General features: G+C 38.2%; 1 protein-coding gene across 1 annotated transcript in view; it reads left to right on the forward strand.

The window, feature by feature from the left end:
• The window catches only part of DNAH14 (dynein axonemal heavy chain 14), a 387,990-nt gene that overhangs the window by 248,324 nt on the left and 120,199 nt on the right, over positions 1–19,467 (forward strand). Inside the window, exons 51-54 of the mRNA XM_030887822.2 lie at positions 2,463–2,630; positions 4,063–4,155; positions 13,720–13,917; positions 17,761–17,925. Coding sequence (XP_030743682.1) covers positions 2,463–2,630; positions 4,063–4,155; positions 13,720–13,917; positions 17,761–17,925 — 624 coding nt within the window. The remainder of the gene's footprint in view (positions 1–2,462; positions 2,631–4,062; positions 4,156–13,719; positions 13,918–17,760; positions 17,926–19,467) is intronic.

The following is a 19,467-nucleotide window of genomic DNA, read 5'->3' on the forward strand; positions in this document are numbered from 1 at the left end:
ATATTTCAATAGGTATTCCATCAATTCCTGGAGCCTTGTTTTTAGCTAATACCTTCAGTGTAGCTTGGACTTCTTCCTTCAGTACCATTAGTTCTTGATCATATGCTACCTCTTGAAATAGTTGGATATCAACTGGGTTCTTTTTCGGTAATATGTCTGTTTACTATTTTCATCTAATTTGGATGCTTTCTGCATCATTCACTATTTTGATAGAGTCTTTGCTCACTGTATCTTCCCTCCTCTCCGCATTCCCTGACTTTATATTCCCTACTTCAGGCACTCGCATTACCACCTAAGCCTCTCTGAGCATCAGCTTTTTTTCAGAAGAGCATCAGTTTGGTCTCCTCCCTTTCCCTCATGCCCATTTCAAATTCGTGACCTCACTCTGTGATGCTACTGCTTTGATATTTGTTCAATTTATTCTCTTCTTTCTATCCACTGATGCTTATCCTGGTTCAAGCTTTTGTGGTTTCTCATCTAGATTCTAACAAATCTCTCTGACACCAATCTGGTCCTCCTAGTTAATGCTTAATGCTTAATGCATAAGGCTGTCACAGTGAGATTCCTAAATTCTTCATCTGAGCATATTATGCTCAGTTGTTCTTAAAATAAAGTACAAATTCCTTGACATTGTAAATAAGGACCTTCATGATGAGGCCCATGCTTAGCTATTCTCAGTCCCTACTCATTTCACTTGACCTGGTCTCTCTTGCTTCTGCCTTTACTCCTGCAAGTCTCTCCCCCTGCATCAACCTTGGCCATCCTTCCAAGTGCAGTTCAAGTTTTCTCCCTTCTGGTGAACTTCTCTGGCAACCACCTCTTCTCCAGGTTAAGTGCCCCTTCTTTGTATACCCATAAGACCATGGACTTTCCTTACCATGCAATTTATTATAATGTAACTACCTCTTTCTCTCCAATCTATGAATCCTGGAGAACAAAGTCACTGCGTTTTATCCATAGCTAGATCCTCAAATATTATCATCTTGCCTTACCCCCAATTGACACTTAATAAACATATTTGGAATGAGAGAGTAAATAAAGGATGGAATGAAGGAATAGACAGTTTACTAAAATAATCACCTAAAGAGAGCTCATTACTACCTCAGGAGAAGTTCCTAAACATTCTATAAGTGTTATTTTTAAGTCATTTTTATTATCAGACTAAGAAATATAGAGGTAGTAGAAAATGAGCAAACAATGACTATGGAAAAATCCAGAACTTGAGTCTTCCATTACCAAGGGCCAGATCTATGGATGGTAGGAGCAGCCTTATTACCCCAAATAAAAGATCATATTATCCAAACCTTCCTCTAGACATAGAATGCATATTATTTCTTTGAGAAAGTTTATGCAGTATCATTTGATTGGTATTTTGTATTTCTCTTTTTAATACAATATTATAACACTAATAATAGTTACCGCCACTTGTCTGTCAGTTTGTCATTCTATTGTAGTTTATATGTTGCTGTGATGCTGGGAACTCTGCCACTGGTCTTTCAAAGACCAGGAGGATCACCCATGATGGGCAGGTGTCAGTAGAGTTTTCAGACTGAAAAACTAGCAAGAAGGAACAAGCCGTCCACTTCTGAGGGGTTAGCCACTGAAAGCATTAGATAGCAGTGGAACGGCGCAGCACCGGGAGATGGGCCTCGTGATTGGAAGGCTGCAAAGTAGGAACTGGAGGCACAAGCATTTGCATTGGTTGCTAAAACACAGCCTAGCCGTGCTAACCCACCCAGCCACCCCACAGAAGACAGCCCTGGCACGCTGCTGCCATAGCAATCTCGTGACCCAGAACACCCTACGGAGCTGCTCTACTCTGAAACGGGGTCATGGGTGAACTCAGGGGCAGCTAACACCAAGGGAGAGTTTGTTTTGTTTTGTTTTTTCCAGTTTTCAAGTAGGATGTTAAAATGTTATTTCCACAACAGGAATTATTAACCTGAAACCCAAACCTCAGAGTGTTCATGTTTGCAACTGTAGTTCACCATTTTGGGTTTCCTTTACAACTCTAAGGAGCTCTGATGACGTAGTAACTGCCCATTGGGCTGCTAAGCACAAGGTCAGCAGGTCTGAGCCACCAGCCGCTCCATGGAGAAAAGATGAGGCTGTCTGTTCCTGTAAAATGTTCGTCTCAGAAGCCCACTTGGGCAGTTCTACCTTACTTTATAAGGTCGCTATGAGTCGGAATTGAGTTGAAAACAGTGAATTTGTTTCTTTGTCTTTTACGACTCTTGCATTTTATTTTATGTGCTTTAACCCCCTTATTCTGAAAAGGATTTCATTGACCAAAAAGGATCACTGACCAAAGGGATGCAATAGCAACAAAAAAGGGGCGGGGCTACAACCCCTACATCAGAGCTCCCTTGTGCCACGAGCTTCTATTTTGCAGATGCTACTTTAATATTGAGAACAGAGAGAACGGTGGTATTCAGAGACACTTAATTATTATCTTACAACAGATTTCATGGACCAAAGAAAAGTTGATGAATGACTCGACAGTCTTTGTAGATTTCTTGAATATCAACAAGCCTCATGGGAAAAAGATCTATAAGAATACCAATAACTATTATAAACTTGCCAGTATACTTCACGAATTCCAGATGAAATTGGGGCCTACATCTTTGGAGGTAAAGCACCTACTATATAAAAATTTGAGGCTACTGTACATAGAGAAAGTGCTAGAATGGTGTCACAGTGGATTAAGCATTGATCTGCTACCTGAAAGGCCTTCAAACCCACAAGCTGCTCTGTGAGAACAAGATGAGGCTGACTACTCCAGGAGTTCTAGACCCTGAAACCACAGGTGCCGTTCTCTCTTCTGTAGGCTCAGTGTGAGTCACAATCAACTCTAGGCCACAGGGTTGGGTTTAAATTAAATATACAAAGGGACTTCAAAAACGTTCTTGGAAATGTCTATTAGCTTTCCATTCCATTTTTTCATAAACTTTATAAATCCCAAATGAAATCCACTGAACAAGTATGTGTGTGAAATAGGATATTTGTGTGTATGTATATGTATACGTGTATGTCTGTGTATGGAATGTATATGTATGTGTAATTTTAAACCCACTGTTCGGATATAGTACAAGTGCCCACAAGAAATGGCCATGTCCGTCCAGCAGAGGGGCCCAAAGGACACAATCAGTAAGAATATAAGAGATACTGCCGAAAACATTGTCAGGGGAGGAAGACTATGTCTCATCCAGTAGAGCACGAACCATGGTACATACATACTTACTATTCTGAAACATAATATAATGTATTCTTATATTTAAGCACATGCTAAATATAAGATGTAGATGCTTTATACAATGAAGGCATTTCAGAAAATAAACAGAATTTTCAAAAATGAAAAAAAAAACACTTGTTAATTGATTCTGAATCAAGGTATTTATAGATCATTAGAAATATAGGGTTTTTTTTAAAGTTCATGATCCTTCTAGGAAATAAAAAGGAAAATACACAATTTTACATTATTTTATCTTATTTTGTCTCATTTAGATGCTAAAGTGCACACCTGAGGCTGCAAAGAGTTTAATGAATTTCTTATCTCTGAATGGAGTTAAGAAATGCGAAAGAGAGCTTGCCAGCATGCCCAGAGTAGCAATATAGTCAGCAAAATGGGCGTGACTTTTTTACCTCTGTTCCATTGCTACTGTGGGCAGAGAGGAGGGAATTAATATTTCATGGTTGTACTGTCTTTGAACAGAGACACCAATACAACCTTAGATACCATAAACCAATCTCCTAAGGCTTTGCTTTCCGCCACTTTCCCAAGACAGAGCAATAGAAAATCATCCTGGGTGCTGTGTCCTTCTGGTCCTTATCTTCGCGCCCAGGACCAAACGCGCCCCACCCCCACCCCACGCCCGATACTGCTCATCAGCGGATTGGCACAGTGCCGATCCTCATTGTGGAACTTCCGTCCCCTAACTATCAGTGTCCTGGACCTCGATTGCTGGATGGCTTGAATGGCTGTTTCCATTCCTGTCTCCTAGTAGGTGAAACCACATTCTCCTCTAATCTGTTTGTCTGTTTATTTACCTCTTCCTTGGTAAGATTTCTCATTCTCTGGTGTTCTTCAAAGAAGCCGTACAACATATTACAAGAGCGACAAGGGTCATTCGACAACCGTGGAGTCACATGTTACTGGTAGGATTTTAACTTTTTAGATATTTTTTAAATTAAAAGGAATAAAATAAGGACATTTTAATAAACTGTATCTCATTTATACAAATGTATGTATCTATACACTTTTGGAAAACCATCATCATTGAGTCGCATAAAGGATTACATTAGTTTTGTTCTATTGTATCTACGGTTAGTGTGACTTCTAACTGACTCAACACCAGCTGACAACAGACTGGAGAGGAACAAAAAATTTTTTTCATTCTAGAAGGCGTTTGGTGAAGATAAAATTTATGGATCTTGTACTATTTCTAGTGTATCCTTGGTATTAACAAAGTATCTTTGAAGGTCAGTCATGCCTTAAACCACAGTACACTTATTGATTTAGAAGTGTAAACCTTTGCACAAAGCCTTATTTTTCATAATAAAAAATATTTAAGTTGGAACTCTAGAAAATATTGTTAATGCAAAAGAAGATAGTAAAGGAGAATCGAAGCAGGGGAAAAAACATGAAACATAAACAAAACAGGTAACAAAAATTACAGCTATACATTAACTCATACCAACAATAATATTAAAAGTAAGTACATTAAATATACCAATAAAAAGGCAGAACTTGTCAGACTGGATATTTTTTAAGAGAAGAAAATCCAAATATCGGTTGTCAATAAGAGTCATTCTTTAGATTCACAGACACAAAGAGGTTGAAATAAAAGGATGAATTATGATAAACTATACAAACTGTTACCAAAGGAGAGTTGAAATGGGCATACTAGTGCTAGACAAAATAGACTTTAAGGCAAAAAAACCCGTGGTTTGAAACAAAGAAATACATGTTATAATGATAAAAAAGATTAATCCCCAGGAAGATATAACAATTATAAATATTTACACACCTAACAGCAACCCCCCAAAATATATTAACGCAATCTGACAGAAGTAATGAAATAAATAAATAATTTCATAATAATAGTGGGAGATCTCAATGCCTCTGATCTCAATTATTGATACAGCACCTGAGCATAAAATCAGCCAAGATAAAGACCTGCACAATTCGATAAAGAAAATTGATCTAATTCACATCTTCAGAGCCCTCTACTCAAAACTGTAGAATATATATCTTTCTTAAGCACACACAAGTTATTCTCCAGGATAGACCATGTACTTTAACTAATTAAAACTCAAACAAAATATGTATTCTGGTTGCAATGGAATTCAGTTAAAAAACAATAACAGAAGGAAATTAGAGAAATTAACAGATACGTGAAAATTTTACAAGTGATAGTCGATTATTGAAAGAAAAAAATTCAAAAAGTCAATGAGTGAAAGAATTGTGGGGAAAATTATAAAATATTTTAACATAAATGAACCCCAAAGCAACATGCCTAAATCATGTTAGAGAAAACTTTATAGCTGTGTCTAAGAAGAGGAAAATCTCAAATCAACAACTTAGCATTGCACCTCAGAGAGCTACAAAAAGGAAGCCAAGCTGAACCCCAAACGAGCAGAAAGAAAGAAACAAAAATGATTAGAGGAAAAAAGTAGAAAAGCAACATAAACAATTGCTTCCTTGTCAACAAAATTGACAATCTTTAGCTACACTAGAGGAAAAAGACTCTTCAAATTATTAAAATCAGGAGTCAAAGAGAACTTATCAACAGTTTTACATTCAACAATTCATACATACTTTGTGTGATCTTATTCGTCACCATTCTCTTCAGTGTATTTGATATGCTTCTTTATCCTTTCCTTTGAAGCTCTGGGTTCCTGGCTTGTCATTCATAACCATTTCACTTGGTTTCTCAAATCTTTGTTTTCGAGGGTTTGGTTAGTGGTTCTGTCTCCTCAACCGTCTTGAATCCTCTTCCACCATAGAGTTTCCTAGTCTTTAAGCTCTGTAAAAGCATGTTGCCAGGGCTTCTGTCCTGTGGAGCAACTGATGGGTTTTACTACTTAATGTTCAAGTCATAGCAAATGCTTAATCATTGCACCACCAGGGTTTCTAAGTATTTGATCAGAAATATTTAAGGATCATATTATGCATATATCTAGTGTTGCATCATGTCATGGACCATTGTATACCATCTAGTTGATTCCAGCCAATAGTAATCTTGTATGACAGAGTAGAACTGTTTCACACTGTATTTCTCTCTTTGTTTCCTATTGATGTAGTCTATATACACTATGAATAATATATATATACACTATATATAACAATAGTATATAATATAGAATACAGTAATAATATATTCATGAATTGATGAATACATGAATAATAATTCATATGAATATCTAGATTATTATGTATACTGTATCATATATATAGTAACTTAGGTAGAGATTTATATTTAAGATCATCTACCCATTCCACAGTCTAAAGTACCAATCACATTTCCTAAAGGCCCACCCTTCCCCCACTCCTTGCTCCTTGATTTCCCCTCTCCATCCTGTGAGTCACCATCCTCCACTACTCAGGTCATCAACCTTCAGCCATCTAGCCCATTGCTCCATCCTTCCTCTCCCTCCCTTCTCCCTTTGGCAAACTCCAAAATTTGCTACCTATGTTATGAAAGTCTTCATCTTGATTTTTTTCCCCTCTGTAACAGTGGCCTCATAGTATTTGTCCTTTTGTGATTGGCTGACGTCACTCAACACAATGTTCTCCAGTTCTATCCATATCATGAGGTATTTCATGGTTTTGTTATTATTTTCGACCAATGCATAGTATTCCATTGTGTGTCTTTTCTAAAAGTCCTTTATCCATTTCTTTTCTTGATGGGCATTTGGATTGGTTCCATCTGCTTGCTATTGGAAACAGCTTTCTTCGGCAGTTACATTTATGAGAGCAGATCCCTGGGTATTTTCTCCTGCAGAACCACTGGTGGATTTGAACTGCCAGCCACTGCTTAGCAACTGAGCATTGAATTATTGTGTTGCCAGAGCTCCTTTGTATTAGAGGAACTATTAGTGTCGGCTTTATTATTAGAAGTAAAATCATTAGTGCTTTTAAAACTAACCATATTTCAGAACAAACACCAGAAATTCCAAAACCGATTTAGAAAGCTCTCCTTTGAAATTCTATTCTCTAGAACTACTCTCAGTACTGAAATGTTTTCATCTGTATGATCTAGAGAAATAAAAGCAATAAGAGATGATAGATAGAATTTAAGAAACTGACCCATGCAATGGTAGGGAGCTGCCATGAATCAGAATTGATTCAGTGAGGGGGGGGGGGCTGTTGTTTTGTTTTGTTATTTAACAAGTCTAAAACTCTGTAGGTGAGGCCCTATATTGGAAATTCTTGAAGTCTTGATTCCCAAAATCCAGAGGTCAGTTGACAAGCTGGAGATTCTTGCCGTATTATGTTCAAAAAATCCCTAGCTATTGTGAAGAGTGATAGAGGACTTCTGGAAAGATATCTGTTTATAATCTGGAAGTAGAATACATCTGAGGGAAAACTATTTTTAATGCTTCTTTTTCTAAAAAAAAATCATTGTATTGGGGGCTCGTACAACTCTTAACACAATCCATACATCAAATGAATCAGGCATGTTTGTACATATGTTGTCTTCATTCTCTTCTAGACATTTACTTTCTATTGAGCCCTCAGTACCGGCTCTTTTTTTGTTATCCCCCCTCATAACCCCCAGGAGATTGTACATTGTTATTATTTTCATCTTTCACACCGACCACTATCTCCCTTCCCCCATTTTTTCTGTTGTTCTTCTGGTGGATGGTTATGTGTCGATCGTTGCGATCAGTTCCCTCTTTCTCCCTTCCTCTCCCCTTCTCCCCCGCTCCCCCCTACCCTCCCAGTATCACCATTCCCACTCCCGGATTCTGTGTGTCCTGAGCTCCCATCCCTTTCTATACCTGAGTACATGTTCCAGTCTAGTCTGAATTGAGAAGCAGCACTGGGTTCATGGTAGTGGGGGGTGAGGAAGCCTCAAGGAACCAGAGGAATATATCAGTGCATTTCATTGATGCTTTACTGCACCCTGTTGACTCATCCCCTCCCTGTGGGCCCTCTGTGGTGAGATTGTTCTAGTATCTACAGATGGACTTTGGATCTCTGCTCCAGCCCCTCTCATTCTCAACATGTTTTTGTTTGTTATGTTTCTGCTGATGCCCATTACCTGGTACCTATGACTCCTCATGATTGCACCAGCGGTGTGCTTCTTCCATGTGGACTTGTTGCTTCACTGCTGAATGGCCGCTTGTGTAATTTCAAGCCTTTAAGACCCCAGACGCTGTATCTTTTAATAGCCAGTCACCATCCGTCCTCTTCACCACATTTGCTTATGCACCTGTTTTGTCTTCAGCAATCGTGTCGGGAGGGTGAGCATCTCAGACTGCCGATTCGTTAGAACAAAGTGTTCTTGTATTGAGGGAGGGGGTATGGGCAGAGGCCCAAAGTCCATCCCCTACCTCCGTCAGTTTATTGCTGTATAAATATATGTACATCGGCCAAGACCTCTATTTTTATGGATTAATGTATTTACATATGTACATTTTAATTCTTAAGACCTGCAGCTGACTAAAGTATGGTAGGTAGAATGCTTTACTTAAGGCCAACTGATTTAGTCACATCAACTCTTGCATAAAAGCGTCTAGACTAGTGCTTGACTAAACAACTGTCACCATACCCTAGCTAAGTCGACAATAAAATTAACCATCACAAGGGATATGATACACCATACTTTCTGTACAATTTTCTTTAAACCAAAAACTAATCTAAAAAATAAAGCTTATTTTTAATGGGTATATAGGCTGGGTTCGCTAGAGAAGCAAAACTAGGACACTTGTGAATGTATGTAAGTAGAGAAGTTCATATTATGAAGGTCATTATAACAGAAAAGCAGCCCCCACAGTTGCAGAGAGAGAGCTCAGTCCTACTCACTTCATGGGTCAGTTAATGTGTTAAAGGTCTTTCCAGCTCGCATGGATCATAGGCCCATTTAAACTTTATATTTCATACATAACAAAACAAAAAATGTTCTATGTCTAACATTGGAAATCTTGGGGACCCCTACATTATAGTCCTATCAACATCTTCCTTCACTTATGAGTGTTTATAAGTCAGCCACATCATGCCTTGATCTCCTCCCGTTTTGCATAACTAATTTCTAAACTGGCCATTTTTATCAACCCAGTGCTCTGACGAGACAAGCATGTTCTTCGATGTGAAGAATCGGCAACCAATTAAACTCATGTAGGTCTGCATCCATAAGCATAGTCAGATCTAGACCATCCATCAAGCCCACAAGCAATGTACACCAGCTCACAGGGTCCTTCTTCTTCTTCTTCATTGGTAGGTTTAGGGTCACCTCAGCCTGAGCCATTGCAAACTAGGTCAGTAGGTGCTTTAGCAAGCTAAGAGGTTCTCCACACACCTCCTCACCCCCTCCACATTCAGACCACTGGTTCCTTCACAAATTCTCAATGACCCTGTCCCTCAGGCTAGGTCATGCCATAGGCTCAGGTTCCTCATAACTCTAAGCTTTAGAGCAGCCAACTTGTTTTTGTCTTCCCTCCAGTCCCCATGAGCCTGGTTCATGCATGTCAGGGACCAGAGTTAACCAGTCTGTCCATTTCGGCATCTCCCCCACTTCCACCCAACAAGTAGATCCAGGAGGTCCCTAGCAAGCACTTCAGGCTGCCTGCAGGCTTCCTTTAAAGTTCAGTCCTAGAGAGGAGAGTTCTTTAATAGTCCAAGACTTTTCTGGCCTAGATAAAACTGCTTTTCAAAGCAAATGCCATGGCATTCAAAGCACCAAGTGGGGCTTACCTTTTCTAAGATTTCTACCTTGGTTTCAAGCAAAGAGCCTTTGCTTGCATGTAAGTCCTAATGTCCTTTTTAGCAGATCCAATTGCAATGGCTGAAGGCAGTGAACTCTTACCAGTTCTCTCTAAAAATAATTTAATATTCATTTCTATCTCATTATTTCTATCTTATTTCTCAGTAAGTAGGAGAAATCCATATAAACCTTGTCTAGCCAAATCCTAAACAGAATTATTGAAACACTCAAACTTTCTTAGGGAAACTGTTCCCTTCATATGCAACATGGCTATAGGTCTCAGGCAGGCTCAAACCAGGGCCTAGCCTGCTGTCATCCATTTTGACTAAACAACATAGCTTTTGCCTCTGAAAAAATCAAAAGGTGCTTTTTCTCCATGAGCTTCAACCCAAAATCCATCATATGCATTTGCTCCAGTTCAGGTAGGAATAACTAATGACAGCTTCTAAGGAGCAAAAGTTTTACTTCACCTGTCCTTTCCAGGTAACAACCGAGTTAAGCTCAAAGCCCTCTCTGAACTCCTCTGGCCTTCCAAAGGTTAAGGAAAGCCCAACTCCATGTGATTGCCATGAGGCAGAGGTCAGACAAGCGTCCCCTTTCCATAGTCATGATTTGTTTTTCTAGCACGCTACTCCCAGTACCATAATGTGTTAGGCCACGTTGTCTAGAGAAACAAATCCAGAGATATGCATTCGAGGGGGTATCCCCAACAAAATGGGAAAAAACTCTTATTAGGCAGAGCTTTTGCAGTATGCATTTTTTCCACTAGGCAAGCACTGAGCAACTCATTCTAAGTTAGTGCATGCAGTGGCATCACCTGGGAAGATTCTCTGTGGTCACAGTGAATCTTTTCATAAAAGCAGTTTCACTTGACCCTCAATTTTAGTAATGGCCAATTTAAGAGAACAGCGTGCGGCTGTTTCCTGCCAATTTTGTTTTCTGCTTGGGGTTCAAAGTGCCGCAAAAACTGTTGTGATGTTGAACACAGCTTACAAGGACAGATCTTTGGGCGGGGGGACTCAAGTTTTCTCCTTTCAAAAAAGGTGAAATATCAATTGATGACAAACCTCTTTCAGGACATCCATCAACTTCCCAAATGGACAAAACTGTCCACTTGTTGTGCATTTGAAGTGCATTCCACCAGGTCAGACTGTTAATCAAGCTTTCTATTTAGGGGTTATGAAAAGATTACATAACAGTGTGCTACAAAAAAGGCCTGATTAAGGGACAATTCAGGATGTAGTATACCACCAACAAAATACACATCATTCTTCTAGTTCCTGGATGCTTCCTCTCCTCCACTACCATAACCCAGTTCTACCTTACAAATCCAGCTAACCTGGAGTACACACATTGGTACAGATAAGAGCTGTCTGTACATGGAATTCAGGTCAGATAACACCCTCAGGAACAGTAGTGGGAGGAATGATATCATTAGGGGAGGGGGTGGTGAAGGGGTGGAGGGCATAGAAAGGGGAACCCCTCACAAGGTTGGATTTATAGACACCGCCACCTCCCAAGGGGGATGAATAACAGAAATGTGAGTGAAGGGAGACAATGGACAGTGTAAGATATGAAATAACAATAATAATATATAATTGATTGAGGATTCACTAAGGTGGGAGGATGCAGAGGGAGGGTAAAAAAGAGCAGCTGATACTAAGGGCTCAAGTAGAAAGAAAATGTTTTGGAAATGTTGATGACAACCTATTTACAAGTGTGCTTAATACAATTGAGTGATGGATTGTTGTAAGATATGTAAGAGGCCCCCCCAATAAAATTATTAATTAAAAAAATTTAAGACTGATTCATGGCAGACAAGGGACTGGTTTTGCCACCACAACAATTCACCGGTTCACACAGCCATCTCAGTACACCAATTTTTGGCAAAAAACAACATGCCTCTCTTGCCCCCCACACCTGACTCACCTGACTTCGCTCCATGGGACTTCTTTTGGTTTCCATGAATGAAGAGGTACATGGAAGGACAGCAAATTTACAATGTAGGGGAGTGACCCCAAAAAAGGGAGGTGCTGTCAGCCATCCAAACAGATGAGTTTGAAAAATGAATGGAATCGCAGATTTGACAAATGTATTATGTGTAATGGAGAGTATTTTGAATGTGATAAGGTTGTTTTGTAAAAAAAAAAAAAATTTAAATCCATAGCTTTGAAAAAAATCTGGGGTTTTTTGGGGGGTACCCCTTGTATATGTATCAAGAAGTAATTTTATATCAAGAAAGTGTCCCAGCCCGGTCTAACCCTACATCCATGGGTACAATGCTAGTCAAAACCTTCTTCAGACTCACATGACCATAGGCAGATCGTACAGAAAGGTGAAGCAGAACACGGGAAGATCACATGCCCGTGGGTGGAGCGTCATATGACTCCAAGGTCAGTGGAAACACAGCAGGGCACCCACAGCCCTCAGAGTCTGGGGCCCACATGGATCTGCCCCTGGAGGCAGGCAAAGTCCCAGCAATCAGGATGGCAACGTGCAGAGAGAAAGGCAAAAGCTCTCAGTTTATCCCTTATGGAGACATCATCAGGCTGCATTTCCTCTGCCTCAGCCTTCACCCACGCACTCTCAGGTTGACACAGAATCTAACCGCCATCATGTGCAAAATAGTGGAGTAGATGTTTCACCCTACCAAATACACAAATAGCTAATAAGCCCACAAAAAGATGCTCAACGGGCTTAATCATGACAAATGAAATTAAAACCATCGTTAGGTATCCCCAGAGAACCCGTTTAAATAGCTGTAATCCTTTTTTTTTTTTTTAATAGCCAGTAACAAGTGTTGGTAAAGATGTGATAAACTCTAACTTTTAGATGTTGCTGTTGGGAATGTAAAACGGTACAACTATTTTGGGAAACAGTTTAGACATTTTGTACAGATTTACCATATAACCAAGCAATTCCACTTCTATGTTAGCAAGAGAAAAACAAATATTCACTCAAGGATAAAAGTGTTTATATCAGCAGGATTCATAATAGCCAAAATGTAGAAACAATCCAAGCAGGTTTTGGAGGGTTAATGAACACATAAATTGTGGTACGTCCATACACTAGAATAAGATTCAATGATAAAAATATAAAAATTAATGCACACTATGTTATTAAAGCTCAATAACAAAATCCTCATATCAAGTTGTTTCACTTACATAAAATATCTATGAAATATAAATTTATAGAGACCAGAAGCATATTAAAAGTTCCTTGTGACTGAATGGGAATGGAATTGACTTCAAATGTGCATAAAGGATTTTGGGGGGGGATAATGGTAATGTTATAATAAATGGATTACTGTGATGTTTGTATACCTCTAAGTTTACTAAAAATCATTGAATTGTACACTTAAAACATAAATGACCTATAAATTATATATCAATAAAGTGGTTTAAAAGGCAGTAGTTTTCCACTATTACCAGATTATTTGTCAAGTTCTTAACTGATCAATATAAGTGGGAAAAGCCCTAATTTGTTATTGATGAAAGATCAAGTATAAACAGTGACATAAAGATTTATAGACCTATCTGTTATTTTTCTTGATTTTTAATTTCATATATTTCAAGAGACTATGAAAATAAATTGTGAAAATATTGAATGTACCTAATGAAATTGATAAAATTCTTAAATAATGTCTAATATACCTCACAGCATGTTTAGAAAAATAGCCTGAGGTAATTTTATTGTCTAAATTTCTAGCACAATGAAACATAAAAGTATAGATTTAAAGATTCTCATAATATATATAGGAATTCTATGTTGATTTTTGTCCCCTCTATAGATTGGAATAGATGGTTGTGGAAAAACAACATGTACAACTTTGGCCTGTCATTTGACACAACACAAACTGTACCAAATGCCTGTATCTCACAATTATGCCTACCTAGAATTTAAGGAAGACTTTAAAAAAGTGTTCATTCAAACAGGATTAGATGAAAACCCTACTGTTTTGATGGTCGCTAATTTAAATATAGATCAAGTAAGTGCTTCTTGTCTTTATTATTTGTCATTTGTTGTTGGAGTAACTTAAAATAAATTTGACTTTTGAAAAGAAAATAGTAAGAAAATATTTATGTAATTGTAATCACACTATATGTAGTTTTGCATAAGCATTGCAACATAAGCCTTCTCCTGTCTTTGTCGTTTTCATTTTAATTAATGAATTAGAAGCAATTTATCTAGGTATCTGAAGTCAATTATTTTATATCAGAAATAGTTTTTTAATCCTTATATCTAAATAAATTTTAAACTATCATTGGACACCACTGTTGGACCATGTAACCTGTAGTGCTCTCATAGCACCGAGCCTTCTGTTTCTCCCCTTCTTTCTTCTTTCTCTTCCTAATGTCAGATTTCGGACTTCCTTTGCAGGATATATTTTCTTTACACCAAGCAAAAAATACTAATCACCCGCCATTTTTATTAGATGTTATTTTGTATCACTTAAATTTTCCACAGCCAAACACAATTAAGAAAACCACCATCTCAAATCACATTTGCTTCTTGGTGGCAAAATGTCAAGGGAATATTGATTATAATCTGTGGCCAAGAAGTGTTTATGAAAATGTTGAGTTATGAGTACTGTTTCTAACTCTCATCCTGGTGTTTTTGTTTTTGTTTTGTTTTACCTAATATTTACTGTCTCTCCCTAGAGTTATGAGTTCTTTTGTTTGTGTGCTTTTTGTTGTCCATGGCAGATTTTGAGAGTAAATCTAGGTACAATGACATTTCTGCTATACTCCTTTATATCTAGTTTTGGGGGGGGGTTTCTTCCATTATATTTTCTTCTGCCCCAGAATTGAATATTTTGATCTGATGATCAGGTTGAGGTTTCTGGATTACAGAAGATACAGTGGCTTCCATGTGAAGAGCTCATTATTCAAATTTAATAAATAATTTTTTAGGAACCCAGGATTAATTAATTAATTAAAATTGAGTCAAAAATGACTCCTTGACTCCCTGTTATTCAGTATCTGTGTTAGTCTGGGTACTTTAGAGAAACAAATACACAGAAACTCATATGTACAAGAGAGACTTATATAAAGGGTAAGTGCACATCAAGAAAACATCCCAACCCAGTGCTACCCAAGCCCCCAAGGCCAACATTAACCCATATGTCCCACACCAATCCACAAAGTCCTCCTCCATCTTACAAAACACATGCAATGATGCCAACTGCAGGAGGAAAGCCGAATCAGTGAACGTGTAAGCATCTCAGCGCTGGCAGGGGTCTCCACACGGCTGCTCCAGCCCCCAGGGCTGCATCAGGGTAGGTCCATGCGCCTTCTCCTCGGGGATGTCTTTCAGGAAGTGAGCCTTACAAGCTGAAGCAGGGAACTGGCTAAGGCAGCTGCACCCTGGTCCAACCATCAGAAAGCAAGAGACCTGAGAACTAGAAAGGCGAGGCTCACCAAGCCATGTATCCCTCCGCCCTTCAATTAACCCCACATGTGTTATTGGCCAGGTTGGCATAATAAATATTACTATCTCAGTAGCTGAAGATCTTCTAATTGATCCTGCAATAATGGTGATCTAATGAGTAAATGCAGGCTGTATGCATGTGGAAGGGAGTACACTCACACATAAATATGGTTTTGACAGAAGATATTTGTACATGGATATTTACCTTTGCTGCAAATATATCCATTAACGTGGTAGAGTTTACAGGGGGAAAAGTGATGCAAACTTCTCATACATACAAAGCACCCTGAGGAAATGATTCACTGGACCTGGGACTCAGGACCATAGTTTCAGGGAACACCTAGTTCAACTGGCATAACAGAGGACAGGGTTCTACCTCCTCCTTTAGTGAGAAGCAAATGGGGTCTTTAAAACTCATGAGTGACCATCTAAGGTCTCTCTCTGTCTAGAGGAAAGAAGAGTGATGAAAAGCAAAGACATATGGAAACAACCAGTCCAATAGTCTAAGTGACCAAGCAAACATCACTCTCCACAACCCTAAGACCAGAACTAGATGCATCCCAGCTACCACTACCAACTGCTCAGAAAAGGAATCACATTAGAATGTCCTGGATAGAGTGTGGGGAAAAAATGTGGAACAAAATCCAGAATCTTAAGAGAGACAGAGATCATTCGTCAAGTAGAGACTAGGGGTACCCAAGAGACAATGGCCCTTTGTCACTCTTCAGATCTGAAACGGAACGCACCCCTCCTGTTACATTTTCAACCAAACCATAGAGGAACCTTTATCAGGAGATTATAGGTTCCTGGAAGGGGGACAATCTCACTAATGACTTCAACTGCTTAAGATCCAAAGGACAACATTTACCAGGAGCAAAATACAGAAGAGTAAGAAAGTAGAAAAGAAAACAGAAGGAAGTGGGTTACGTGATGTTGCACATTAGGAGGATTGCAATAAATGCAGTGAAACAAAATGTGTATAATTGTTTTAATGCAAAACTTGGTGATCTGTTCTTTACTACCTTCATCCAATTTACAGTAAAATGTCTAATTAACAACAACAACAAGAGCATTGGACTTAATTTAAACACTTTCCAGGTAGTCTTTGGTTATAATTATTACTTCCATGTAAATTAAAAAGAGTGAAATCTCTATAATCATAATGTTTGGTAGGCATTACAGATCCTTCGTGTCATGGATGACACAGGAAGTTAGCAAGCCGATGTCACCTCTGTTGACCTCTACTGTAAACTGCTCTTCTTAGTGAAATGCCATGAACACGGAACTATCTGAGCAGTGCTCATTGAATGTCCTGAGGGATAGGAAGTGCTACTGCTTTTTTGTATGTGTTTAAGAATGTTTGGGTTACTCTCTAAAGCAAGAGACTCATACTTTCATAATAATTCCTCTGGTAGAGTTTTATTTACTGCTCTGTATCTTCTGTCATATTTCTCATTAACACTGGAACATTTTATAGAGATTAAATTTCATTAAATTAAAATAACCCCTCAACCATGTTATTTCTAGTTTGTTTACCAGTACAAACACACAAGCAGTGTATGCATTGGGGACTTATTAACTGCTTGGGATCAAGATCAACCCCATGTGTCAATGAACCCACCTCTCCATACTTCTTGCCAAATGCTTAACATCGTGTTCTGAATGCTGTACTATTCAATAGATATTGTCTGATATTTGAATGAAGCTTATTTTGACTGAGAAAAAATAAGCTTAATGGGTGAGATAGTTAAGGTTTATTGTGCCAACCTGGCCGATAATCACATGTGGGTTAATTGAAGGGCAGAGAAATAAATGGCTTGGTGAGCCTTGCCTTTCTAGTTCTCAGGTCTCTTGCTTTCTGATGGTCAGACCAAGGTGCAACTGCCTTAGCCAGTTCCCTGCTTCACCTGGAAAGGCTCACTTCCTGCAAGACATCCCTGAGGAGAAGCCACATGAACCTACCCCGATGCAGCCCTGGATGCTGGGGCAGCCATCTGGAGGCCCATGCCAGCACTGAGATGCTTACATGCTCACTGATTCGGCTTTCCTCCTGCAGTCAGCATCGTTGCATGTGTTTTGTGAGATTGAGGAAGACTTTGTAGATCAGTATTGGACATACAGGTTAATGTTGAACTTATGGGCTTGGACAGCACTGGGTTGGGATGCTTTCTTAATGCATGCTTACCCTGTATATAAAACTCATATATATATATAAGTTTCTGTGGATTTGTTTCCCTAGTTTACCCAGACTAACACAATGGGTTTGAACTAAGAGAATGCTAGCATTTTAATAATTAGTTTTAGTTTTCTTTCATCACTATTTCTTCCTCGGTTTGGTGTGTTTACAGTAGACTATGTGAAAAGTTTACTAATTCCTAATTAAATATATGTTTCACCTAAGGAGAAACTATTGGAAGATTTGAATTACATTTTGAATTCAGGAAAAATACCTGACTTGTTTGAAAATGAAGAGCTGGATTCTATTATGCAAAGGATTAGATCTCTTGCTGAACAGACTGGTTACATAGATAATAGTAAAGAAGCTTTATTTTCATTCCTCCAAAAGGTACTTCTTTTCGGTTGACTTTATTAAAATATTGTTAAATTAAAAGTAGACTACATTAAGAGCTGTGTACATGATTTTCCAGTATGATATAATTTCCATCTTTGAATGAATGTATAAGACTAAAACATGACCACCACCTCACAGACAGACACATACATTTTAACAAGGGTCTGAGCCTTGCCAGCTTAGTTTAAAGAGAAACAAAAAGAGCTGGAGGCAATGAAATGAGAAGTCAATTCCCAAGATTATGTCTTGCATTTCGATCTCTTCCAAGCTAAAGTGGTTTTCATTTCACTCAAGAAAGGCACATAACAAGAATTTTTTCCATCACTTTGAATCACCCTAGAATTGATGAGGAGGTGTAAATACAGAAAGATACAGCAGGAAATATTTGGAATGAACTCCGCAGTTGTGTGGCTGTGAAAGAATTGATTTGAATGCTAGATGTAGTCTAGACCGATGAACTCACCTTTCTGTGTCTCTCATTCAGACTACGGTAGAATGACACCTACTGATGGTCAAAATGTTCACTGGGAGAGTGTCACTATGCCACTTATTTTGGGTACCAAATTTTGCCACTCATGGGGTCAGTTGAGAATTGAAGTGGGCCACTCCCCGTTCTTCAACATATTCTTAGTAATCTTGCAAAAGAACTTGTAAAAACTTCCAGAAATTGAATCCCCAATTGAGAGAAAACAATATGATGTGAGTGGTTTGGATTGTGTTTTAGTTTTAAATGCCACATTAAAAAACTGGGAACAGTTATCCTGATAATTTATGGAATGCTGATGTACTATTTCATAGCTGGTTTATCTAGTTATGGATAATCAATAATAAGGAAGAACAAAGAAAAACATGTTGATGTGTGAAGAATAGTACATTCCAGAAATAAAAACAAAATCAAGAACCCCAACTAAAAATCTATTTTAATTAGTTATTTCCTTATTTAATGTAATGTATATCATAATTCTAAGAAATATTTGAATTGTCATACAGTAAAAATAAATAGCTAAGCACATTTTAAACTAGCTAATATTAGATATTCCCAGGTAAATGTATGATGATGAATGAAGCAAAGAGAGGTATTTTCAATTTTACTTTTTTTTTTTTAGAGCAAAAGACATTATTGTGCCCACAGACTCTATATAAGCAATATTCTATATACTATCACAGAAAAGATGCTCTTGATTCCATTAACTAGACATTTATATTGAAGTATGCCTTTACAGTATTTTTAGATATGAACTATCCACATTATTTTTTTAATCATTTTATTGGGAGCTCATACAACTCTTACCACAATCCATACATCCATCCGTTGTGTCAAGCACATTTGTACATATGTTGCCATCATCATTCTCAAAACATTTGCTTTCTACTTGAGCCCTTGGTATCAGCTCCTCATTTTTCCCCTTCCTCCCCGCTCCCCCCTCCACCATGAACAGTTTTACTTTAAACACTTGTGTATTATGTGGATTTTTAAATGAACAGTAATACTTCAATAAAATTTTTAAAGAGTTGTGCTTTATTAATATATTATTT

The sequence above is a fragment of the Echinops telfairi genome, unplaced genomic scaffold (genome assembly GCF_000313985.2).
Source record: "Echinops telfairi isolate 266 unplaced genomic scaffold, ASM31398v2 ScPeMD7_7424;HRSCAF=8462, whole genome shotgun sequence".
NCBI lineage: Eukaryota > Metazoa > Chordata > Mammalia > Afrosoricida > Tenrecidae > Echinops > Echinops telfairi.